Source organism: Peromyscus californicus, unplaced genomic scaffold, assembly GCF_007827085.1.
Source record: "Peromyscus californicus insignis strain IS unplaced genomic scaffold, ASM782708v3 Scaffold_10__1_contigs__length_136768540, whole genome shotgun sequence".
NCBI classification, from domain to species: domain Eukaryota; kingdom Metazoa; phylum Chordata; class Mammalia; order Rodentia; family Cricetidae; genus Peromyscus; species Peromyscus californicus.
The window spans coordinates 7,311,358-7,339,196 of NW_026294391.1; the positions used below are offsets into that span (position 1 = coordinate 7,311,358).

General features: G+C 34.3%; 1 protein-coding gene across 15 annotated transcripts in view; it reads left to right on the plus strand.

Annotated features, from left to right (window-relative positions):
• The window catches only part of Cask (calcium/calmodulin dependent serine protein kinase), a 334,225-nt gene that overhangs the window by 58,613 nt on the left and 247,773 nt on the right, over window positions 1-27,839 (plus strand). For 8 of the 15 annotated variants that reach the window (XM_052737067.1, XM_052737740.1, XM_052737562.1 and 5 more), the window contains exon 2: window positions 10,740-10,852. In XM_052737067.1, the coding sequence (XP_052593027.1) occupies window positions 10,740-10,852 (113 nt within the window). Of the gene's footprint in view, window positions 1-10,739; window positions 10,871-27,839 lie in introns of all 15 variants that reach the window. The other 7 variants (XM_052737240.1, XM_052737152.1, XM_052736894.1 and 4 more) reach the window with 1 other exon arrangement.

The following is a 27,839-nucleotide window of genomic DNA, read 5'->3' on the forward strand; positions in this document are numbered from 1 at the left end:
TAGTCCCATATTCTCTGCATCTTAGCTAGTTGTGGTTTGCTGTGTTGGGCATCTACAGGAATCAGAAGGTTTTCTGATGAGGACTTAGTATGTGGGCATAATGATAAGTCATGAAGAGTTTACTTAATAGTGTGTCCGTTTAGCAGAATATAGTAGTAGGTTCTCTCCTAGAGTCCATGATCCGTCTAGCTATAGGTTCTTGACCTGATGCCAGAGATGAGATTCATCTTGTAGAGGGATCCATAAATCTAATCAGGAAGTGGCTGGTTAATTCCACATTTGTGCCACTGTTGTACCACTAGTGAGCGTGTTTTGACCAGCCACTCATTATTGTAGCTCACCAGGTTGTTAACAGCTGGTTAAGATTGAAGATTACTTCTCTCCTCTGGTAGTGTGCATGCACCTCCGTGACATCTAGCCAGTAGCGATGAAGCTTCCTGTTCAGTACCAGCTTGATTTCTCCATGTTCTGTGACTCAAGTGTATGGCATCTTAAGCAATAGGTTCTTACTGTCAAATTCTGGAGGATAGCCAAGAGCATTATGAATGGCTTGTAATATTTGGGGATCTTTGGGACCTCACCAGTAACCCATTCCTGAGACTATGCCTTTTATTTGTTAGGCTCTGGTATCTGGTAGGGACATTGTAGCTTTGTCAAGATAACTCCCTTTTAACTTTTTATGTTTATTTATAGATATATCTTAGGAAGCTTCTACGGTAGTAGGTTTCCATATGGCTTTTTTTGAAAACTCTTTAGTATGATTTATCTCTTCCAGTTTCCCTCCTCTACCCTGTCTTCTCCTGCCTCAACCCAATTCATCCCTTCCTTACCATAAGTCCCCTTTAACCTTTTATAACAGTGCATTCTAACTCCTTTCCCTCAAAAACCCCTTCTCATGGCCCCTTAGTAAGTTCCTGACCTCTGTAGATATTCTAAATGAAACACATATATAAATGTAATAGGTTTAATAAGTAATCTAGAGATGATTTTTAATTATACAGAAATTTATATGTAGATTATACTCTAATAGTTGCCATTTTATATAAGGGACATAAATATGAGTAAAATTTAGTATTCATGGGGGAATCCTACAATCAATCCTCTTTAGACACCGAGAAATGTATATTCTTGCCTTGATGATTCTCATCTAACACATATTTTCCACATGAAGCCTTCTTGTGCTTAGAGACTTTAAACAGCACTTCATCACTATTCGTGGGGACCATCTTGAGTAGTGAAACCAACAAAAAGCACAAAATGGAAAACATATGACTCAAATAGAATTCACAAAAGTAATTTGTTTATAATGTGACAGTGGGAACAAGAAGGAATATTATCTCATTTGACCTCAGCTGGCAGCAAGTTCATCAGAAGACTCAAAATTTTTGCTACTGTGTGCATAACCATAAACTGTAAAGGTGTTTCAAGTATTGATTTTAAGGTTACAAATAAATTTAAGCAAGTAGAAAAATTGACAGATATGGAATCTGACTAGTCAGGATCAAAAATATATGAACTGTTATATTTATATGTGCAGTGAATATATGTATATTGTTGGCCTTCACTTTCTTTAGTGTTTTCTTTCCTTTTTAAAATTATTATTCATTGTTTTCCCACATATCCTGTAGTACATTATGCAAATTATTATAACAGTTTCCAGGCCTACAATATGGACAAGTTTACCCCATTTATTAAAAGCTTCTTAATATACATTTTTTACTTATAAACCTTTTATAGGATAAAAATTTATATTACAGATGTAACATAAAAGTTTGCACATTGAATCTTAAAATAATACTCTAAATTTATTTCGGTTAGATATAAAATTATAATTAACAGTGTCTATTGACTTTATTGTGTTTGAATTACCATTGTTTTCTTCATTAATGTATATTAGGTCATTTGAAATAAGTTGGATTATACAGATATATAAAAATTAAGGAGACCATTTTTGATTAGCAAAATCTTAGAAATTTACCCACTCAGCCATTAAAATATTTTAAAGCTAGAAAACTAAGCAATATATGAAGGAATTTATAATGTATATGTGTAGAGAATGATAATAAGCTGGGCAGTGGTGGTGAACACCTTTAATCCCAGCACTTGGGAGGCAGAGCAGGTAGATCTCTGAGTTTGAGGCCAGACAGGGCTATATAGTAAGTTGCCGGACAGCCAGGGCTACATAGTGAGACCCTGTCTCAAAAAACAAAAACAAACCAAAAATTGATAATAAAATGAGAAGTGACAAATCTGTTGTCAAGTTAGGAAATAGAATATCACTATTGCTTTCAAAACTCTCTTGTAATTCTCATATAATCTCTCTCTGTCTGTTTAAACCACCATCTTGGCCTTTATAGTAATTATTCCTTTTTATTTTTTGTTGTAGCTTTACCTGAAGTGTGTATATTCCTTCACAGTATATTGTGTTGCATACACAAATTTAGTTATGTAAGGAAAGGACAGTATTGCTACCATCCTATGGAATGGTGAAACAGAATCTTTCTTATAGTGTGGCTTCAGATGCCCTAAAACTGTTTAGAACTCCAATCTGAGAAGTCAGTTGGCATGATCACTTGTAAGTCCTAGAATCTGGGGCTTTTGCTAGGAAGGAAGGAGACTGGAGCTGTTGGGAAAGTAAGCTGTTGGAAAGGTTCAACAGGAATGTGCTCCAGGGAATAGGTCATACCTCATTTCCTGCCCTTGGGCCCACTGACACCTGCCTCTAGCTCTCAGAAATATGTGAAAGCAGAATGCTGCAGTGGAGTAAAATGGAGGTCCTCTCTTGGTCCGTAGCCAGAAAATGCCCAACAAGAGAATCTGGAGTCAGCTCACCTGACCATTGTGTTTCTAGGTTAAAAACAGTAATCAGTTGTGAGGGCACGCTGTCATACAGCCTGCGTTGGTTCCCCTCTATATTTGGTGCCTAACAGTCAGCCTGAAATTTCCCTTCTTTACATTCCTAGGGATTTCCTTCATCTTTATTCTGTATTGGAGCTCCTATTTGAAATCTTTTTAGTGTCTTTTTAATTGGTACATCTTGTATACAAATACACTCTATAATAAGTTTTCCATAATGTATGCATGGTAAGGAAATTGTTGGCTTTCTAGCGTCTGAGATTACCTTGATGGTTTTTGATGCCCTGGCTGGATACAGAATTAAAGATTAGAGGTCATTTTCCTTCATTGGGAAAGTTTTTCACTACTGTGTTCTTGTTCTGGTGTTGCCATTGAGTGCTGCCTGGAGCACCATATAGGAAGTGCAGTCATCTTTGCTTTCTGTGAACTCTTACCTCCATATCTGGAAAGGTGAAAATTTTACTTCACACTGCTGTCTGTATAGACTTGGGTTATTTATTTTGCTGAATATTTGGCAAGGCCTTTTAAAAGGGAATTTTTTCTTTCTGTTTTTCTTTCTTACTTTTTGCTTTGCTTTATGGGATATTTCCTGAGTACTGCCTGCCAACTTTTATGTTGAGTTTTAGGGTTCTTTGTGTGTTTACTTTTTAAAATCCCCTTTTTGTTTTCTAAAATTTCTGTTTTGGTTTCATAGTTATTAAACCTTACTAAGGATATTAATGCTAATTTTTAGTGCTTCTCTTCTTTGGTCCGTTTCCTCTAAATTACTCTTTCTGTTAGTATTTGCCCCTGTTTTCTAAATTAGACTCTTTTCCAGAAGTCTTAAGAGCCATGGTTGTCTGGTCATGATCATAAATCAAGCATTGCTTTCAACTGGAGACTGTATTGCCCCTTCCCCCACAGGCAACACTTGGAGACATTTTTGGTTATCAAACCCTGGGGGTTTACTATTAGTCTTCAGTGAGTGCAATGCATATTATATTCCTAGACAAGAAAACAAAACAAAACATTTAGCTCAAAATGGTAATATTGCTAACTTGAGAAATCCCACAGCAGAAGGACTAAAAGCTGATTGAGAGACCATGAGTCTCTCTGGGAGATGATCTAATTAATTCAGGGCATCTTAAACTTTTTTAAATCATGACTCCTTTTCACCTGAGAAATTTTTATGCAATTTCAGGTAAAATATATATGCAGATCAAACACTTACTTTATAAGTCATAAAGAAATTTATTTTAAAACAATTCCTTTGTGTATATATAGTTTTACTGTTTGTTAAGGATGAAAGCAAATTTGCACACTAATTAAGTGGATGTGCTTATTTTTACATGAATTAAATTTTGGCTGAATGTTTGAAACCAAAGAGCTTAGAGCATATTAAATATTTTTCAGAGTTGATTAATACTGATTTTACAATTGTCAATGCTGAGATCATTGTTTTGCATAAATACAACGATAGAAATGTGTTTAGGACATTGTTAGAAATTCTGTCCTGATACCAAACTAAAATGGATTTAATGATTTTTTTTAAATGAAATTTGAGTCAGAAACTCAAACAGCAATTTTGAAAGTCAGTCATTCTAACCCAATCCAATCCAAAGTTATACTTACTAATTTATTACATGCTCAGGAATCAGAGTAGGAAACATGTTTCTATAAGAGCAGAAAGCATTCTGTGTACACTAAATGCACTGGAGCTTAGAACACCAGTCTCAACTCTGAGCTAAGGTGTTTTAGGAAGCCCAATGGGCAAAGCTGTGACACCATGCCAGTGACTGCTGCCAGCAACACCTCAGATTCATTACACATTTGGTTGTGAATTCATCTTTTGGATGGTTGTTGGGCATGAGAAGAAACCTTTCACCATAATTGTTTTGTGTGTCTGCTGTGTCTGTGTCACATTCAATTTTGTGGTTTCATAGGGTCACATCCCACAGTGTAAGACGCTGGGATATAGTTGGATGATATAGGGAACTTCATATTATCTTTTCTTCTTTTCCACTGGACATCTCTTGTCTTGGGGTAAAGATCCAACTTTCAGCATTCCATTTGTTAGGGAAAAGGATTAAGACTGTTCATAAACTGCTTCTTTAACATATTTCTTCTAGTTCCAGCTTCATGAGATTCTTGATTATTCTGTAATGTAAATGGGTTTGGTTTCAAATAGTCTTCCTTGTTTTCTCTAAATCGGCTCTCCCAAGTTTGCTGCATCAGTTAACATCACTGCATCTATGTATGCTCTTACTCCGCAAATTTGATTGTTACTATTTCACCTCTCTTGTTCTCCCAGTCCTTTCCTTAAACTCCTTTCAGGAGATTTGGGAAATAAGTTAGATGCACTGTGCTCAGTTTATCTTGGTATTCTGGAAAGCAACATACTAGCATAATTTGTAGCACAGTTTCATGTAACTCTAGTCTCTTTTTTCAAATATATTTAGCTTTTATATCAGAATTGTCTATTGCCTACATTTAACTTTTGTTATAAATGAAAAGTGAAGGAGAGTATTCTGTGTCTACATAGGGCAGTTATAATCTTTCCAGAACTCTAGCAGACATAACAATACTCATTATATTCCACTTTAATTGATCTTTTACCTAACAGGTTTTGTTGTTGCTGTTTCTTTATCTGGCTTTGGTATCAGGGAAATACTGGTTTCATAAAAATAATTTGGAAACGTTCCTTTCTTTTCTATTTTTTGGAATAATCTGCGTAGTATCAATAATCTGCGTAGTATCAAGTATTAGTTCTTTGAAGATCTAGTACAAATCTTCAGTGAGATAGTTTTAGTTTGGAGACTATTACTGTTTCAATCTTGTTGCTGTGTGTGTGTGTGTGTGTGTGTGTGTGCGCGCGCGCGCGCGCGCGCGTGTGTGTGCGTGCGCGCACACTTTTTTCATTCCATCTTGATTTAATTTTGGTATGCATCTGAAAGTTCATCGGTTTCTGTTAGATTTTCCAAGTTAGTAAAATATAGATTTAAGGTGTGTCCTCAAGATAGTCTGGATTTCATTGGTATCTGTTGTAACATCTCACTTTTTGTATCTAATTTTATTGATTTGGTATTCATTGTCTTTTCTTTTGGTTAAATTGACAAAAAGGTTTGCCAATCTTGCTTATCATTCCAGAGAAACAACTTTTTGTTTCAATAATTCTTTACATTATATTTATTTCTCTGTTTGTTTCTAGTTCATTAATTTCTGCTCTGATCTTAAATTTTTTGAGACAAGGTCTCATTGTATAAACATGGCTGGCCTGGAACTATCTAGAGCAGGCTGGCCTCAAACTCACAGTAATCTGCCTACCTCTGCCTCCTTTATGCCCAGCCCTGATCTTATTTCTAACTGTCTAGTGTTTTCAGGCTTGGTTTGTTCTTGCTTTTCTAAGACTTGAGGTGTATCATTCAGTTATTTATTTGAGATCTTTCAAATGGGAGTGAATCTAGGAGATAATGATACTCCTAGAAGCAGTGGGTTGCAAAAGCAAGATTTCCAATCCCAGGTATGGGATACCTCAAGGAAGCCTCAAAGGTCCCCAACACAACACAGGTTCTGTCAGTACTTTTCGTTACCCACCATTAGGGGGTACAACCTTTTTTCTAAAGACACTGCATACCCTGGTGGCAAGATAGAGAGAAAGCAAGGTGAAAGTGAGCTGGAAATTTGCTCCCTGCTGGCTACTCTCAAGGTGCTACTCTGCAGACTTCTGGTAGAGAAAAGGTATCATTGGTCTTACCCATCTGTGTACCCTACAAACAGGAAAAAAACTTGCCTACCTGTACAATCGTGGCACAATTGTTGTAGGGATAACCAACTGCCATGTGATCAGATTTGAGGCGTGTTCCTGAGAAGGGAACCCACAACTAGTACAGTAAGCCCACTTAACAACCTATGCCCCAGGAGGTTGTAGGCCCAACTGGGGTAACTAAATTGATGGCCTTCTAAATATGTATGTTAATACCCATTGACAAAGGATACTATCAACCTTAGTGAGAAAAACCTCTCTTTACAAAGAACAGCAGTGGATGTAGAGACTAAACTCATAGATCCCTGATATTTTGAGAATAGGTGATGGTTGAGGACTCAGTCTTAAACAAGATATTTACACTCCTCCCTCTAAGGCTAAGAGAACACTGTAGAAGAGGGTGTAGGAAGTATGAAAAAGCCAGAAGATAAAGTGAAAGCCTGTGAGATGCCATCTTCTGGACTCAATACAACTGTCACAATCATGAACTCAACTGCAGTTACCCTCACTGGCCCACATAAGACAGGCCATGTTAATAGTCATGGAAAGGGAAGGGACTCATACATCTTACTGTTACACTATTGGCTATTGACAATTTTGGGGAATGGGAGTAATTGTCTCTAATTATATATCCACTGCTGACCCCACTAGGCTTCAACAGATAGCTCCAAGTGGGTCACAAAGAACAACAAATAGACATGAATGTGAGAAAGTTGTAGGAAAGAGGGGGTGTATGTATATAGAAGTAGCAGTGAGATGGGAGAGGTTGAGATTAAGAGTGGTTAGTATGCATTATGTACATGTATTAAATTGTCAAATAGTAAATTTAATTAAAAAATTTAAAACCCATAGAACTATGTAAATATCTATCTGCCTCAATAAGAACTCTGTGTTACAATTCCAGTCAATATTTGGTATTTGTAAGGAGTTGAATGGAAAGTGTGTGTGTGTGTGTGTGTGTGTGTGTGTGTGTGTGTGTGTGTGCAGATACTTGTTTTGTTATGTTTTTCTTTATTTTTGAGAATCTCATACATGTACAGAATGAAATATGATTCTGTTTACGCCTAACCTCCCTCTCTAGTCCCCTCAATATCTCCAACACAGCCCTTCCCAACTTCATGCCATTTTTATTTAATGACTCGTTAAGTTCAGTAGTGCTACCCATATGTGCATGGCTACAAGGCTGTCACTGGAGGAGCATGGGGAACCCACCAGTGGACACATCATCCAAAATAAGTAAATAAACAAATTCTCTCCCCCAGCAATGTTTAATCAAATCTGAAATAGTGTCAGTTAGCATTCTATTTTGGTCAATACCATAGTAGAAAAAGATAATGTCTTATTTTGTTCTGCATCAATACTAAAGAATTGACTATGCAGTACATTTTTAAAAATTAAGGTAAAAATGTTATGTGTCAAGAAAGAGTACAAGCCAAACTGAAATCTGTTCTTCCTGAATTTTTATTGTTCCCTAAACTATCAACCAAATATAACTAATAAATCTAATGTGGCTATATGTTAACACTGTTTACTACCCTTTGCATTTTCGTAAAAGACCAACTCAAATTATATCTTTTATTAGTATCTGCTGAGTTTCAAGTTGTGAAGGAAATCACAAGCAATCTTAGAGTATGGTTTTGATGTCTTTTAAGGTTATTAAATTTGGCTCAGCTCACCTTTGTTAGCTTCCTGCATGTTATTAAGGAAAACTCCCTTTAACATGCTTTACTTATGACTTGTGCTCAGGTCTTGAAGAATTCATAAATGCACTCCTTTTTCAACCTCATTAAATTAGCTTAATGGATTAGTAGATTTAATTTGATTTTTATTGAGATTTTAAAAAATATTTTGAGATGATTATAATTACATGGTTTTTCCCTTCCCTTTCTTCCCTCCAAGTCCTCTATTATGCACTACCCTGCTGCTCTCTTTCAAATTCCTGGTCTCTTTTTTCTTTAATTGTTGTTGTTGTTTTGTGTGTATACGTGTGTTCCTAATTTTAAAAGGTGGTTTGTTGTCTCATTGCCTTTTCTCTCCTTTCTCCTTACCTATCTTAGTTTTATAAAAGTATGGCAGGAGAAGCTTATGCTTTCTTCCTTACCTTCATTCAAGCAGGAAAAGTGTTTTAAAAATTGACTGGATTGACCACAAAGAATTCTACAAACAGAAGTTGGAAAATTGATTCACACTACACAAATGTATATATACCCCTGAGGGGTTTTGTGTGGCCCAAACCTGATTATGTTCAATATTTCCTGAAATTGTATGCTATTGTCAGACTGAATAATCACAAGTAGACATCCAGGTTAAAAATGGAAACACTTTGGTGTACTGTCACAGAGGAATATTTGTTGATATTTTAAGTGATTATGCAGAAGGTTTTCTCTCTGTAGAGTTTTGATCTGAAAGTTAACATTAGCCCCTCTTTCCCTTCCATGTTAGCTTTGCTGCTTGTGGAAAAATTGAAGTTGGATGTAACTGATGGCCACAATGATGGCATTGATGTGAGAAAAATTATGTTTAGGTTAGATTAAATTCATTTGCTTGTTCTCCAAGTGAAAAAGGAAAGAGAAACAGTATTACAAGTCAAAGGAGCACTATATAAATGATTTTCTTATGTACCTTGAGCACAGATAAAAGTATTTTATAAAAGCCAATAAAAGTGTTCTTCTGTCTCTCTTCCACCATTAGAAAGTGAAAAAATGTATATATGCACATATGCTTCTGAATTTAATGGTTCTGTCATAGTTGAAGTGCCAATTCTACACGACAAATCTGTCCTTAGGTTATCTTGAATTCTGACATTTATTTGATAACTTCATCTCAAAGAACTTGTGTGTGTGTGTGTGTGTGTGTGTGTGTGTGTGTGTGTGTGTGTCTGTCTGTCTGTGTCTGGCTGTGTGTGTGTCTGTCTGTCTGTGTCTGGCTGTGTGTGTGTGTGTGTGTGTGTGTGTGTGTGTGCGCGTGCGTGCATTTCCTGGACCCAGGTATTGACATTTTATTTCATTCTGCATATCCAACTGTGTGGCAAGTATTGAGTCACTGATGAAGATTGAAGGGAGCAGTAGGTAAGCAAGTCACTAGACTAGTACAGTGACTTTTACTGCTAAGGCAGTTCATTTCTTATGGCTCTTTAAAACAATTCTGATTTGAAGTTTTAGGATAATGGAGGATTTCTCTGAGAGTTTTGGTCAGACTAGAGAGGTTGATGGAAACCGAATCATGCAGGGCTTTTTCTTTGTGAACTTCCTGCTCAATACTGCTGTCTAGATTTTGTTGAATATTCTTTTTTCCTTATTTTCTGTAGTAATTAATTATATGTTTTGTATTTTGGTTCATGATTAGGGGTGTGTGTGTGTGTGTGTGTGTGTGTGTGTGTGTGTGTGTAAAACTTTTTCTCTGGGATTATAAGTAAGAACATATCAGATTTTCTTTTCTAAAACACTACAAGAATGAATGAGAAACGTTTTCAGTAGTCACAGCAAAAAAAAATGGTAGCTTGAAAACTTTATGACATGACATGTTCAGAAGTGATAGAAAGATACTCAGTAGGATATGGTAGTAAAGATTAGGTTTCTGGGAAGTATTAGCAATGATTTAACTTTCTGCTTCCAAAAGAGTATGTCTTATATGCATGCAATAACAATTGATGAAAAAGAGGTCATGAATTTGAAGGAGAGTGGGGAGGGGTGTATGGAAGGATTTGGAGGGAGGAAAGGGAAGGGAGAGATGTAATTAAAGTACAATCTCAAATTAAACAAAAGGAGTATGTCTCTGTATACTACCACATCTACAAACTTCCCTATGTGTAAGCTGTTCATAATTATATGGAATTACTAGTTACTGTTTGCCTTGAATAAGGATACTATTTAGAATTTTTTAAATTATCTTGAATTAAAAACCTAATTATTTGGCTTCCATTCTTTTTATTTTAACTCTTAAAATGATGAGTTACCTTTGAATTAGATAATATTCAAAATTACATTAGTTAAATTTTATTGTGAAGTTCTATATGAAGATTAAAATATGATAGGTCATTTGCTATATAGTTTGGCTGTGGTAAATAAGGAAACACAGTAAGATATTGATCAAAAAGAGGAATGTAAAATCAGTGAACTAAAATTGACTTTTTGTTTTCTAGGGGTCCCTTTAGTGTTGTACGACGATGTATCAACAGAGAAACTGGGCAACAATTTGCTGTAAAAATTGTTGATGTAGCCAAGTTCACATCAAGTCCAGGGTTAAGTACAGAAGGTAAGAGATGGATTTCAAGTAAGTTATTTGATGTCTGGCTTTATTCCATCTCCAAAATCCATTTATCAACCTATCCTCATCTGGGGGGTGGGGAAGCAGAGGGTGTGATATAGTGGGGAAGTGGGTGGAGACAGTCTGAACTCCATTTGAAACAGTTACTCAGAAATCTAAAAGATAGCATTTGAAATATGGAAGGGTTAGAGTCATCTAGGAGCTTTATGAGCTTGTCTTTTTTTTTTTTTTTTTTTTTTTTTTTGCTGGAAAGGGAATTAAACATGGACATATATTTTTTTAGGGTTTAATTTGAGTCCTGTTGTATGAGATGCAAGATAGGAATGGAAGTAATTGCAAGAATGATAATTGAAGATTTAGAACAGATTTAGAACAGGTCCTTCTAAATATAATTTACTGCCTTTAGGATTACTATCTAGTATAACTAGAAGATTGATAACTTGGTTCACATTTGGCTTAATCACATAGTATTTGTGAAAGTTGAAAGGTCAGTAGTATTAGAATTTGTAGGACATAGAATTATAGTTTAAGATATTGTTATATATGTGTGCATTTAAAGTTACTTATTTTTTAAATTTGTGCCATGATTCACACTAAAGGTAACAAAGCTGATTATTATATTGACTTTCCTAATTAGCCTATCTACTAACTTTAGACTTCCACAGCTTTCTTTAGTCTTTTGCTTTTTAATCTTAAAGCAGTGCAATTGAGAGCTTAGATTAGAAAATTCAAGGTGAAGTATCCCATTTGTGTTTTATCCAATTATTTTGTTTTGGAAAGTAGAATCTCACACACTGTGAGCTCTAACTTAATCTATTCCTATAGATTTTTATTCAGGTTGATTACTTTTAAATATTTTGTGACTCTTAAAATTATTATTATCAATATAATGTTTTAGAAGATTCCTAAAAATTACTACTTCATCCTCTTCCAGAGGACCCAAGTTTGATTCTCAGCATGAGGGCTCACAAACCATCTGTAACTCCAGTCCCAGGGGAACTGCTGCCCTCTTCTGGTCCCTGTCAATACCAGCCATGCACTTGGTACACAGACATGCAAGCAGGCAAAACCTCCATACAAGTAAAATAAAAATAAATAAATCTTTTGACAAACTGTTTTCTTTAAGTTACTACTAAGAAAGAATCTCTTACTGATTTGTTTCCAGGTTAAAGGGTATGCATACCTTTAGATTAAATAAACATGACCACACTGCTGGGGAAAAAAAATCTTACAGTAAAATTTAGATGTTTTATCGTTCTTGATTTCATTGTCAGAATTGGCCATTAACTACTTTTAAATATAGGTTATTTTATATGCTTAGCAAAATGTAAAATTTACCTTTCAGTGGACTTTACAGTTAATTTTTTTCCTTTGAACTATTTTGTTTTATGTTTGGTTGTGTTGTTTGCTTTGTAGTGTTGGGATTCAAATCCCAGGGCTTCAGGTAAGCTAGGCAAGTACTGTTTCTCTTAACTTTTAATTCGCTTTGACCTTCCTAAGCGCTGAAATAATTTTGTACAAACCTGATTATTAAACTAGTAGATGTTTTGAAACTTTAAAAAAATGTTCTGATATTGTTTGTAAATTTAATAAGGTTCTAATTTAAAATTAGAAATATTAAATCAATTATGCAATCACCTATATTAAATTACAGTAACAGTAGTGAGATCCTCTTATATAATATTACAGATAATTAAAATGAACACTTGTAGTTTATTTCTTAGCCCCAAATTTTAATATCAAAGATTTGATTTGTCTTATCATTATACCTAATTCTGTGTCTTTCCAGACTAAAGACATTTTTAAAGAAGACAACTCCTTCCTCATTTGTCTATAGTGGATTATTGACAGATTTTTTTAGTCAGATCTCTGGAACTCTAGACCCAGAATATGAGAGTGAATCTCTATTACCACTTAGAGCAGGGCATGGTGATTTAATTCTAGAATTTAGGAGGCAGAGGCAGAGACAGGTGGATCCCTGGAATTTCAAGGATATCCTGGTCTACATAACGAGTTCCAGGCCAGCCAAGACTACATAGTGAGACCCTGTCTCAAAAAACAAGCCAAACAACCAAACAAAAACCCCACTTAGTCAGAGGGTCAGACACCAAACTTTAAAAAAGAAAGGTGGATAGTACATATAATTTATTTATATCCTTGGTTTGAAGTTCTGTCTCTACTTAATATGACACATATATGAACTTATCAGTGAAGTTGTAGGTCACACCTTCATTGCTTTGGTGATAAAAAAATGTCAAGTTCTGTCCTGAAAGCAAGACCAAGGAATTCAGTTGATCCTTTATGTCTCTTTGAACCAGTTGAAATCTGGTACTATTTTTATATCAATGTTATACACCTACAGACTTTAAATGATACCCATTTGAATTCTTCATATTACTCATGATGTTGTCTGGTTTGGGTCAGAATTCAATGGTATTCCAGTGAAACTATGCTATTTGCATATTCATGGTATTACCCTTTAGTTTTTCCTGTCTTTTTCAGCACAGTGACTTACTGTAAGTTAAGCAAGAAACAGAATCAAATTTCACATATATATCATCTCACTTTTTTGTAATGGAAATCCCATACCCTCTATTGCTCTTATTCACACTAGCTTACATCCTTCTGACTTAGCCACATTTTATAAGATGTATAATAGATGTAATAAATAGTAAATTATTATATAAAATCTCTGAATATTGACCCCTTCATGACCTTTCTGCCCAACTTCTTTTTACCCCTTTTCTAGTTACTATAAGAAAAAAAGTCTGATTCCTTCTCTTCTATTCCATTTATAAATTATTAGGGTACAAAAATAACCTGTTCCACAGTAAAGCATATAAGATATACAGTATTAAGAAGAAACAATTTTTGAAGTGAAGTGTTAGCACAATAAAGTAGAGCCCATAAGTTCAAGTAAGACTATCTAGAAATAGCTTTGACTTCTAGCTATTTAAGACAATTTCTTAAGCACCAAAATAATTTAAAACTCCATCCTATCACTTATTCTTGCCTTACTCATAGCTCTCCTCCCTTTGGCTTGTGGTTTATTTGACTGTTGTCACTGCCCATTTTCTTCCTGCTACCGTATCTGTTTTCAAAATATATTATGAACTAGATGTGGTTGAAGAGGACTATAATCTAAAAATTGGGTGGAGGTTGGAAGATCAGGAGTTGAAGGTCATCCTTGGCTACTTAGTAAGTTTGAGGCCAAACTGCTACATAAAACCATGTCTCAAGAAAGCAAATAATAACAAATATGAGTACATATGTCTAATGAGGATCACCTGGGAACATTTTTATAATTTGATTTTATTAGAAAAATATGTAGCAAATTCTATATAAGTAACATACGAGTTTAATTTTGAAATAAAATATTAATCAAGATCACTATGTGATTCAATAAATTTTAAATTTGTATTGCCTTACTGAAGAGTACATATTATAATTTGAATATTTATTCTTTATTTTTTGCCATCAATATTCTAATGTTTTGTTTAATAGCGTTTTTCATATTGCACAAATCCAATAGTCCCTTTAAAATAAAAACAGATTTTTATGTTTGTGTTCATTTTCCTTTAAGTTTTTAGAAGATTCTGAGACATAGCACTCCTAAATGGTTTAGAATTTCTTCCTTCTTATGTATAACGATGTAAAATTGCTTATGAGATGAGTAAAAGGTTTCTACTAAATGAAAGCTAAATGAATTTATATTAAGATTTTTTTGTTGTGGGGCCAGTGAGATAGCTCAGCAGGTAAAGGCACTTGCCTCTCAACATGACAACTTTAGTTTGATCCCAGGAACCATCATGATAGGAGTGACTCGACTCCTGAAAGTCATGTTCTGACCTCCACACACACACAAACATGCAGAATAAATAAATAAATAAATGTAATGAAAATTTTAAGATTTTATTTTTATATGTATATATCTGTACAAATGTATGTATGGGTTTCTGTGGAAGCCAGAAGAAGGTGTCAGACCCACTGGGACTGGAGTTACAGATAGTTATAAGCCACCTGATATGGTTGCTAGGAACCAAACTTGGATCCTGTGGAAAAGCAAGAAGTACTCTTAACCACTGAGCCATCTCACCAGCCCCTGATTGGAAGATATTTTCATCCACACATGTACAAAGACACATAGACACATCCTTTAGTGAAATTCCTAGATTATCTTTGAACTTTTAATTAATATACTTTTTGTCTCTTATTCTGCTGAGTCTCTAATTAGATTTTGTTTTAAAAATAGTATCAAAATTAATTCAGGCAAATAAGGATATTAAAAGATATAAAATAGCTAGAAATTAGAAACTGAATTCCAAAGTTCTGAGTTACTTTTATTTTTACTTACTTATTTTGGTGCTAGGGGTTGAAACCAGAGCTTTGAGCATGCTAAGTATATGATATACCAATGAACTCTACTCCCAGTCCATAACCATAGTTTGAATAATGATTGTTTAGTGAAAGATCCTCATTTTGTATAGGTATTTCCTGTAAGTTCAAACATTCCCTCCTAGAGGAAAGAGAAGACCAATGAAATTCATAAGGCTTAGGAAGCTCAGAGAATTATAAAATTCCCTTTCCAAGGTTTAATAAGAAGTAAGAAATTGCTGGGGAGAGAAAACTGGTAAAACTGCCTCCAAAGCCCTTAAGAAAAGCCTAAGCAAACCAGTCAAGGATTCACTAGGCACACATAAGAAAGAATACAGACTTAACAGGAGTTCTTCCCAATCAATTATTAAATATTAAAGAACAATAATAAAGAGCAACAATAACAATAAATCTTGGATAGAATACTCTGATTTTACCGATGATATTATGGTTAAAAATATCAAGTTATAAAAAATAGCCAATTATGAGGTTTGCATGTAATGAAGCTACAACAACAATACTATTCATGCACAAGCAGTTGAAAGGAGCAAGCAACAGAAATTATCCATAAGCAAATGCAGATATTTTAATTAGTTATTTTAATATGCTCAGAAAAGTAGAGGAAACCAGTATAAAATGAGTAAAATAAGGTATGAAAGTAATATCCTGACCAATAGAAAATATAAGCATTGAGATAGAAACTACACAAGCAAAAAGAAAAGGTACAGAGTAGAAATTTCGAAGTTGAAAAGCAAATCATCCAAGTGAAAAAGCAGCAGATTTGAACAGACAGAAGAAAGAATTACAACCAGAAGACTTGAAGATAGGCTCATTAAGATTATATAGTTGAGGAAAAGGGGGGAAAAGCCAAATAGAGACCCGCAGAAAGCCCTCAAGCATACAAAATAAATATAATAGGAGTGCTGAGATGATAGAAGAAGAGGAAATAGAATGTTTGAAGAAACCCTTGAGGAAAATAATGACATAGAAGTTCAGTAAACGCTACATAGATAAACAGAAAAAATATATCATAATCAAACTGTCAATATTATAGACAAGAAATGTAAAACTACAGAAGAAAGTAGCAAGAAAGAAGCAATTTATCATAGACAAGGGATCTGCAATAACTACCAGAAGATTTTTCATCTGAAATCATGAAGACTAGATGGCAGTGGGATAGCTTTCAACATCTGAAAGAAAATATCTATTAAGAATCCTTTATATAGAAAGAACATTCTTCAAAAAAATGAAGTATAAATTAAGATATTCTCAGATAAACAAAATTTGAGGAAATCTTGCTGCCTACCTACTGGAAATAATAATAAACTTGCCCTACATGAAATTCTCAGGGTAGGTTCTATAGTTTCGACAGAAAGTATTTGTTAATATCTTGAAGCCCTATAGAAATAAAGACCACAATTAAAAAGAAAACCCTATATATAAAAGACAGTATAAATGCATGTTTTACAACATGACCCCAATATGTAGCATTGGCTGACTTGAAACTCATTATGTAGACTAGGCTAGTCTTAAATTCACAGAGATCTGCCTGCCTCTGCCTTCCAGGTAAGATTAAAAGTGTGTGCTACCACACTTGGCTATAAATACACTTTTATTGTACCTACATTTCTCCTAAGTGACTTAAAAGATAACTGCATAAAGTAGCATTATAAAACTATGTTAATAAGACCATTATGCTGTAGTGTCATCTCCAGATTAACTAATAAAAGTTCTCAATATACTAGAAGAAATGACAAGATAATATAAATGCTATAGCTGATAATATCTGTACAACATCAAAGAAGTCACTGGTATAGGAATACAAGAACAAAAAGGGCACAGCAAAGTTTCTAATATAAATCCTACCTTATTGGTAATAGTATTAAATATAAATGAATTAAAACTAATTTCAAGGCAGAGATTGGCACAATGAACAAAAAACATGTCCTATAATAGATTATCTACAAAAAACACATTTTATTTTATTTTTATTACATTTATTTGTGTGTGTGTGTTTGCATACAGTGTGCATGTACACACTCCACAACATGTATTTGGTGATCAGAGGACAACTTATAGGAGTTGGTTCTCTCCATCCATCATGTGGGTCCCAGTGATCAAAGTCAGGTCATAATGCTTGGCAGCACGCACCTTTACCTGTTGAGCCATTGTTCTGGCTTGAGTCACATTTTAGATTCCAAAGACATTTAAATTGAAATGTTAAGAAAAGATTTATCATTCAAACCATAACCAAAAGAAATTTAAAATACCTCTACATAAAATAGAAATTTGTGTAGAAGTAACCAACCGTCTTATTAAATAAGAAACACAGAACCAATGCAAAGAAGAAAGCCAAGAGGTCAGAGCTAAGAGCTAAAACCTTACCCTTCCTCCTGCGGTGGTCCTACCTCTCCGAACCAGAGCTACTTCCTGTGTTAAAGTCTTTATATAGAGTTTCTGTTCTGCCTTCTCATTGGTTGTAAACCCAACCACATGACCGCCTCGTCACGGCCTGTCTGTATAGACCTCCAGGTTTTCCATGATTGGTATTGAGATTAAAGGCATATGTATCCAATAATGGCTGTATCCCTGAACACACAGAGACTTACCTAGCTCTGCCTACCAAGTGCTGGGATTACAAGCATATGCCACCACTGCCCTGCTTTCCTATGGCTTGCCAATAGCTCTGACCCCCGGGCAACTTTATTTATTAACAAATTTGTATTTTAATGATACTTTATTTCAGGGCTGAAGAGATAGCTCGGTCAGTGAATTTAAATTCAATCCTCAAAACCCATGTTAAAAAGTCAGCAGGGTGGCTTCTGCTTGTAATTCCTGTACTGGGTACAGGTATAGCAGAAAGAGATCTCAGAGTGCTCTGACTAGCCAGTCTAGCTGATGAGCTTCAGGTAGGTGGGAGACCCTGTCTCCAAAAGCAAGGTGGCTAATACCTGAAGAATAACACTCAAGGTTGACCTCTGACTTTTACATCATGTACACATGATACATATACACATGAAGAGAGGAGAAAAGGCAGGCAGGGAAGAAGGGAGGGAGGGAGGGAGGGAGAGAGAGAGAGAGAGAGAGAGAGAGAGAGAGAGAGAGAGAGAGAGAACAAGAACAGGTTGGAGAGAGGGGAGAGATTATAGCAAGGTTACAGAGTTAATATACAGAAGTCTATTGTTTTGATATATACTAGCAATGAGCTATTGGAATTTGAAATTTAAAATAGAAAACTATTGTATTAACATAAATTGAAATGCTTATGTATAAACTTAACAAGAGTTACATAAAGAAAATTTGAAACTTATGACTTTTTTAAGATCATAATAAATGGGGAGTCTTTCTCATATTTGTGGCTAGGAAGACAGTACTGATCAAGGTCAGTTCTTCCCAAGTTAATCTATAGATTCATTGCATTCCAAAATGTGATTCCAGATTCTAGCTAACTACCTTTTGGATATTGACAAAGTGATTCTAAAGTTATATAAAAAGGCAAAATATCTAGAATAGCTATCATAGTAGTCTAGAAGAACAAAGTCACAAGGCCAGTGCTCAACTCCATTGCTTACTTTAGAGCTACAGTCATTAGGACTATGGCTATCAGTGGAAGGATAAGTAGGTAGACTAGAGCTCAGCAATAGAGCCACACAAATAGAGCCTATTGATCTTTGACAACATAGAGAGTTCAGTCTGGTGGGAGAAAGGCGATCTCTTCAATAAGTAGAGCTGAAACAAGTAGCCGATCCTCCTGAAAGGCAGTGACTCTGGGTGGAGATCCGAATGGGAACTAAGCAAGTTGTCTGCACTCATCATTCCTATTTAACATAGTGCCAGAAACAATCACAGCAAGTTGGGAAAAGTTAATGTATACATACAGATGGGAAATGAAGAAATGGAGGTTTCGTTGCAGATAACATGTGAGTCTGTGTACAAAATCTCTAGGGAAAAACGCCTATAACTAGTGAAAATGATGATGAAACAAATATACTAAACAATTATATACTGTATGCTAGAAACTGTAGTTAAAAATGCAAAACCATTTAGAATTAGGTAAAACAAAACCAAACTCTTAAATATAAACCACACAAAGCATATACAAACCTGTTACATTGAAAACAACTACAAAATTCTAATGAAAAGAAACAGTCTCTAAATAAATGAAGGCCAATAATAATCAAAGAAAAAAAAGAAGCTATGAATTTGAGAGTGAGAGGGGATGGTAGAGGCTGGATGGAGGCATGGGACAGGATGGAGGGAAGAAAGGGAAGGGGGAAAGTGATGTAATTCTATATTAGTAAAAAATGTATTAGAAATGATACAAAATATTTCTGCTCCTCGGGAAGTCTACTGTGGCTATGTCTGGTAGAGTTGTCTGTTTTAGGCAACATTGCTCTAATTTCTGTGCCTTTGGATCTTTGATGTAAAAATTGACCACATAGTAATGCCATAAATAAATGAAGACATGTATGCTGTTCATGAATTGACTGCTCAGCATAGCAATGTATCTATTCTCCTCAACAATCTCACAATTTAATACAATTTCAATTTAGTTCTCAGCAAGAATTTTTGTGGGTATAAGAAACCTTATCCTAAAATGTTTATGGAAAGGAAAAAAGAACAAAAACAGCAAAAAAAAATTGCTTTTAAAAAACAAACATAATAAGGTAGGAAGAATCAATCTATTCTCATTTTTTGATATGCAGTTGAGTGTGTTAATGATGCAGAGTTAGACACAGAGATTAATAGAACAGTTTGGATTTTACAGAAGCAGCCACAGCCACAAATAAAACTATTTTCAGTTTTTACATTTATTTATTTATTCATTGCGTACATACACACATGTGAAAATCAGAGGATGTCTAGATAGAATCACTCACTCTACCACATGAATTCTGGAGATAAAATTCAAGTCATTAGGCTTGGCATCTCAGCAACTCCCAACTGATTTTTGACAGATTTAAACCAAATTCGGTGAAGAAAGCATCTTTTCAAGCAAATGGTAGTAGAGAAATCGGACCTCCATAGGCCAAAAGTGGACTTCAGTCGAGACCTGTTTAAGACTTATTCAAAGTGGCTCATAGATTTAAATGTAAAATTTAAAGCTATATCACTTATATAATATACCAGAAAATTGTGTCTATAAAACTAGATGAATTGTTAGACATGATAGCAAGAGCACAATTCATACGTTAAAAAACCAGTAAGAAAATAATTCAGTTATAGTTAAGAAAAAGTATAAGTCCTAACCAAGTACACAGTAATATGTTCAATATCATTATTCACTAGGGAAATCAAAGCCAAAATGACATATTACTACATACTTAGTGGAAAACTTAGAATTAAAAATAATGATACATTTTTCTGTCAGCAATGCAGAAAAAAAATGGATCTTTCATACATTGCTACTGGGACTATAAAGTGGTGTTATAACTCTGGAAAATCAAAAGTTAAAAATTCTAAGCAAACCCTTTCCATACAACTCAGCCATTAAATTATAAGAAAACATACATCCCAGAGAAATGAAAATATATGTTCACAGCAAGATCATAATCAAGTTTTCAATGTAGTTCTATTCATACTAGGTAAAATTTGGAAAGTACTGAAATACATTACAATGGGCTAATAGTTAAGTAAATTGTGGTACATCTGTGTTGTGGAATACTACTCCACAATAAAAAGAAAAATAGCAATGCATTGAACAGTTTAATGGATCTCAAAGAATTGTGCTTCGTTTTAAAAAAAACTACCTGTAAATATCATGTATTATATAGACTCCTTTATGCAAGTTTCAAAGTGATAAAAGTTTAGAACTGTAGGACAGAGTAATAATTGTCTGCTATGTGGCACTGCAATGTTACAGTCAAAATCATGAAATACGATCATTGTGATTTTAAAGGAATAGAATTGGGCTCATTGTGGAGTATCTTTGTGGAACACAACTGATTTCCGTTTTGTTGGTGACAAGAATGTGCACATAATGATAAAATGGGATAATTCCACATATAATGCATTGAATAATTCTACATATAATGCATTAATGCATGTAAAACTGTGAAACCAAAATGAGGTCTATTATTTGTATCAATGTCAATTTCCTGCATTTGATATTGTACTGTGGTTGTATAAGATGTTATCAAGGGAAGGAAGGATTGGGTTAATGATATAAAAAGCCTCTTCGTATTATTTTTGTGCATTTCTGTTAATGTATAATTATTCTAGAATAAAAGATGTTCCTTAAAAGTTTCTTTGTGGTTTGTACAGTCTTCTACAAGAGTAATAATTATCTGCCAAATATTCAAGAGTATAAGAAAACACATTTTAACTAAAGGTTTGGGTTTCTGATAACTCAAATTGGTATGTACAGGCAAATCGTGATTGATATAACTGAGAGCATCATCAAACAGTTAGTTGCTTTCCCTAGGAAACATGAATATTCAATAATTCTAATTTACATAATGAATTTACATTCATTTTGTAGGATAATTACCGGTTTAGCTAATTAATCTATATCCCCTCCTTCTGCATGCAGAAAGCTTGTGAAAACCTTTTCTTTGCAGTGATATTCTTTAGTGTTAGTCTTTCTTCTGCCATGGCATGTATAGAAGTAACACAGCAAATATCAAGATATTAAGGTTTATACTTCAGTTTTGTCATGTAAAATACTATAGAGTTCCTCATCAGTTTCATCATGCATTTATGAAGTACTGGTCACAGATTTAATGAATCAAATTGTAATTTGTGAATTAGTATTTGAAATGAAAACACCCATTCATCCAAATGTTATTGAATTATTCTGCAAGTGCTGCATCCTATGCATGTGAAGCATAAATTCATTTTATTGTGGAGTTATCACATAATCATCTTTAGAATTGATATTATTAAACATGGATTCCTGAGAATCATGAAATTATTGGCTGTGACTAATACTTTAATCACTTTATTTTTTGATAGTTCTATGGAGAAAACAGAAAGGATTTTGTATTAAATGAAATATTTGAGCAAAACTGATTGGAGACCAGCTTCCAGCTAGTTGTATAATTTTCTACAGAATGTCTATTTTCACCGTTTCTGATCATAGTTCCCATTTAATTACAGCATGGATCACTGACTAGTATATTCTAAAAGATGATTTTCCCATTAAATTTTCCCCCATACTATTGAAGCATATATTAAAAGCAAAAGGGATTCATGTATTTTTCTATTTCATGCATCTTAGGTAATAGATTTTGTGCTTTTTAGCAAATTACATTGATGCTACATCTTTGGCTATTTTGAGAGAGAGAGAGAGAGAGAGAGAGAGAGAGAGAGAGAGAGAGAGAGAGAGAGAGTGAGTTAGTTTCTGTCTGCCTGCTTGCCTGGCTGTCTGGCTGTCTATATTGAACCCTGTTAAGCTAAAAAGTCAACTTTCAAACAAATGCATCCATTTTTTACTGATTACTTGTGGTGCCGTGGCAATTGTTTCTGGATAGCTACATTTAAAATAAGATGCACATTTTCCTAATGTGAAGTTTCTGATTGTCTTGTTAATCATATTCTGCAACTAGTTCTGTCAGAAATTGCTAATGTATCTCTGAAGTGGAGCAATTTACAGTGACTGTTCTTGAGATCAGCCATGGGGAAAAAGAAAGCTCTGATTTCTTACATACTTTTATTTTACCCTTTAAGAATGTGGAGACAATTTAGTCCAGATTACTTGTTCCTATAAGTATATGGCTCTTTGTTAACTAAAATGACTCAGACTCACTAGGTATAATTCTAGATGTGAACATTTAATATGTTGACTATAATTCTTGATACCAATGTTATAAATGGCTCTTAATCTGATTTTCCTATCTCACTTACTAGATGTGTTGATAAAGAGGCTGTCATGTTTACATGTTTATATATTAGTGCTCTCAAAGCCCTTTGGTTTATATATTCAATGTCATCTTAATGTCACCTTCAGGAAATATAATAGTATGAAAACTATAAAACAAAAGCCTCTGCTCAATATTTATTCTGAAATAAAATAGTATTTTAAGATTGTCTCACCTCCACCATTTGTAGATTTTTTTAAACTTTCCCTATTTCCCTTGTTTTTATACAAACAGCTAACTATTCTTTCAAATCTTTACTTCATTCTTTACATTATGTGATTTAGAGAATTCCTCTGGAAGCCATAAAAATAGACGATGATAGATATTTTGGTAGGTTGGTGGATGCATAAACCCTATTAGGTGGAGATGGGAAAAATTCTATAAAATAAGTATGAAAATTTGGCAGTATAGTTGATGATTATAATATTCACGTCTAAAGTAGCTGAGGGCAATTCTTATATGTTTGAGTTGATGTTATTATGGCTAAATGAATAGGCATTTGAAATAACCTAAGAAATCATCTTTTATTATTAAGGTGGTTCTACAGAGGTTTGCATTATGTAATTGAGTGTATATTTTTTTTAAAAAAAATTCTAGCACTCGGGAGGCAGAGCCAGGCGGATCTCTGTGAGTTCGAGGCCAGCCTGGGCTACCAAGTGAGTTCCAGGAAAGGCGCAAAGCTACACAGAGAAACCCTGTCTCAAAAAACCAAAAAAAAAAAAAAAATTCTAACTTAGTAAGGAGTGCATCTATTCAAAATGATTATTGCACAGAAGAGAAAGGGCTATTGCATTATATCATGGATGAGAGTTTCTATTAGTCCTACCAGAATCTTATTATGGACCACTGAAATATGTGCAGAAATCTTCAGGATGCCAAACAAAGGGAGTAGGGCCTGTTTTATAGCATGGAAGATCTATGTAGTTCTCAAAGATCAGACAAAACAGAATTTTTATATTGTTTTTATTGATTAAACAGTTGATCTCATCAATTATAAGGCAAAGAATGGTCGTTCAGACTGTCTGTATTTGGCCTTATCATAGATAAGTGAATGAGAAGGAAAGGTCTCTTCATTTCAAGTTGTTTTCCAAAACATAAAAATTGGTAAATTTATTAACTTTTGCTATTTTTCCAGGATTATGGGGTTTAAGTAATATTTAACAAATGTTAAACTGTAAAGACTTTGAAAGGTTATTAATATTCACAGCATCATTTTTATATTTCTAATTTATACAAGAATATATTATTAGTCCTGGTTTTCTTTGGCAAGGACTGGACTTTACTGTCAGCAATGTTTAGTATATACAGTCCAGCCTCATTGTTCATGGACTCCATATCACTCGATTCATCTAAACACAGATTGGCAAAATTTGGGGGAAAACATGTATCAGTACCAAACAAGTACAGACTTTTATCTTGTCAAGAGTCTCTGAACAGTATAATTCAACAACTATTTGGGGTTTGAAAATAACCTGGAGATGATTTAAAGTACTGGATACCCTTTAACATTGTCCTAATTTCAGTAATATGATGGGCATTTAAAGAAACATATGCAGTCTGTCCCCTTGAAATTTGAAACATTTGGGGATAGTATGGGAGTTACAAATTTTAAGTGGTAACATGTATTACTTTTCAATAAATAAAGAATTCAATTTGATGGTGAAAAAAGAATTTAGAGAATTGCTACTTGAATTTTCACTCTGTAACAGTTATTCTTCAGACTAGGGGTTACAAGTATTCTTAAGTGTTCATAAAGACTTCCACACAGCATCCGGCTTAGGTACTTCCAAAGGAACAAATTTCTGAATTCATCTTCTCTCTTATTATTTCTAAAGTTGCTATGCTTAAGAAAATGCTCATGATGGATATACAATTTTTTCTCTCATATTACCTTTTATAATATTTTATTGTCTCACATTACAATGAGTCTTCTTCTCTCTCAACTAAAATATTGTAGGTTGTTGCAATATCTATAAAGGCCTCTAGAATGCCAGATAAAGGAACATGTTGAAAATTGGCATCAGGATTGAAAAGGGGAATTAGTTAGATTGATTCTCTGTTTACTTTCAGTAAAATTCATGGAACACAATCAACATGCTAGCTGGTGAATCACTAAAACTAATTATTTATTAAGTCATTATGGAATTCCTAGTATATAAACTAAAAAAATTTCTCTTACAAACTATCAGCTATTTCCATCTACTTATTTAAAAAACAATAATGGAGTTGCATCAATAGAGAAAAACAACATATAGAATTGAAGAAATATTTGCCAACTATGTATCTGGCAAAGGATTATACTCAATTACATATATGACCTAAAATACATACCCCAAATAAACCTAATTTTAAAAGTGGGCAAAAAAGCCATATAGAGGCCATACCTGGTTCAGCAGGTAAAGGTTCTTGCCTGATGACCTGAGTTCAATACTGTGAACACACATGGTGGATGAGAAGAATGTATTTCTGCCAGTTGCACACATGTTTTGTGGCACATGCATACTCACACACTTATGTGCAGGCATATTTGGGCACATTGTTCAATTATAAAGAATCAGATCCTTCATTTCCAGCAAACTGGTTGGAATTGGAGGACATTTTGTTTAATGAAATAAGTCAGCCAGAGAATCACAAATACTGTATGTCCTCTCTTTAAAACAAAGAAGTCAAACTGAAAACAGTATAGTATTACTGGAGTTACAGAAGGATAAGCTAAAGTTTTAGGGATAGTTAGAAGCAGGGAGATAAAAGGAGGCTGGATTTGATTAGTATATGATATTTGCATTTATTGAAGTACCATACTTGGCCTCATTAATAAGTAGAATTAATACAAGTTAATAAAAATAAAATAGTAAAATGTTTTATTCAGATGTAATTTATATACCATAATATTCAGTCCTTTAGCCTGTACATTTGAGTGATTTTCACTGGTGCAACTCTTATTTCTAGAACATTTCATCAAACCCTTAAACATTTTGCCTTTTGTTGACCAATGATCCTTCAGCTGCCCACCTGTCAACCTTGAATCTACTTTGTCTCAAATGGATTTACACATTTTGGACATTAATGGAGTCATGCCATAGGAGACCTTTAATGACTGCTTTCTTTCACCTAACATGTTTCAAAAAATGCATTTACACATTGTAGGTTGGATCTGGTTGCTCTGTTGTCTCTTGTGTGGCTCTACCACATTTTATATATCTATTCATTAATTGAAGATTGGTATTGAACCACTTTATTAGCTGACATGTGGAATGCTGCTGTTAACATTAATATACTAGCAGTCTTCATGCATGGTTTTTGTACTTTATGCATCCATCTATTCAGCAATGTTTCTTTATAACTCTCAGACTAACACTTGTGGCACTTTTGTGATCACCCACAGTCCTGCAAAGCATTGTAATTTTTGAATTGCCCAACACTTGGGTTCCTAGTTGAAGTTAAACAGTGCAGTTCTTTTCTTCTTGTTTTGGCTCTCATTCTGTAAATGAATGTCCTTTTCAAGGTCTATTTAGTTCCACGCTTCACATTTTTGTGCTTTTTGCTGTTGACTTGGCTGCTTTAAAGTGGCCACCAAGTGTAGTGCCAAAGTGTTGCCTAGCATTCCTTAATGTAAGAATGCTATTATGTGCTTTTACAAAGGAATTGCATCCTTCAGATATGAGTTACAGAGCTGTTGGCCATGAGTTCAGTTGCCAAATTAATATATGTGACAAAATGTATCTTTACACAATCATATAAAGGATTATGGATTGATCACTTGACCAAAAATGTGTGACCAGAAATTCACAGGAACCTAGCCCTCTATTTCTTCTGGAGAGCAGTGGTTCGACATTTATCCCATGTATGGGCTGACTAAAAACCATAAGTACTATGAATAATGAAAACTCAGTTATATATGATTTTTCATGGATATATATGTTCAAGTTCTCTAGAGTGTATGTTTAACAGTAGCATTGTAGTATGGGGATATAGCTTAGTTGTAGAAGTTTAACTAGCATTTGTAAGACTCTAGGTTCCATTCCCACTATAGCCAAAGTAGAAATAAAAGGGTAGCATTGCTAGGCTATATAATAGCATCTTGTTTTCATGAACAAGTTTCCTCAGCCTTTATACATACAAAAAACAATAAGATTCAAAGTTAAGTTGAACATTGTTATAGTCTACCAGGTACAAGGAAATGGCTTCATTGTTGGGCAGGTTTGGGAATTGCCCTGGTTTAGACACCCATAACACATAAGAGTGATTATCTTTTGTGACACTTCAATATGAATAGCTTTCAAGGACCCCTAAAGAGAAATGTCCAATTTCAAGGAACATTTACAATTTTCCTAAAGTGGATTCCTTGCTTGTTCGTTGTATCAACTTTTACTACCCGTCTCACCTCCCCATTGCCAATTTACAGCATTGCATCTAGAGTGCTTAAGCCTTATGTAGGAACTTGTTAAGCCTAGAAGGGGGTTAAGGCAGTATTTTTAGGTTGACAATTTTACAAGAACTCAACCCTTCTAGTAGCATGAAAAAAAATGAGTATATAATGAAAGCATTTTAATAACAAGTATCAAAAAGAGCAGTGTCTATAAACAGAAGTAGTTTGTGCTTCTGTTTGTAGTAAAGATTGTATCCATACCCAAATGATATGCACATTCTACATTTTAGAGAGCTATCATGTACTGGTCATTTGCTATTTGAAACTCCAGGCATGTTGGTAGGTGCTGCTTATATATGTTGTCGTATTTTAT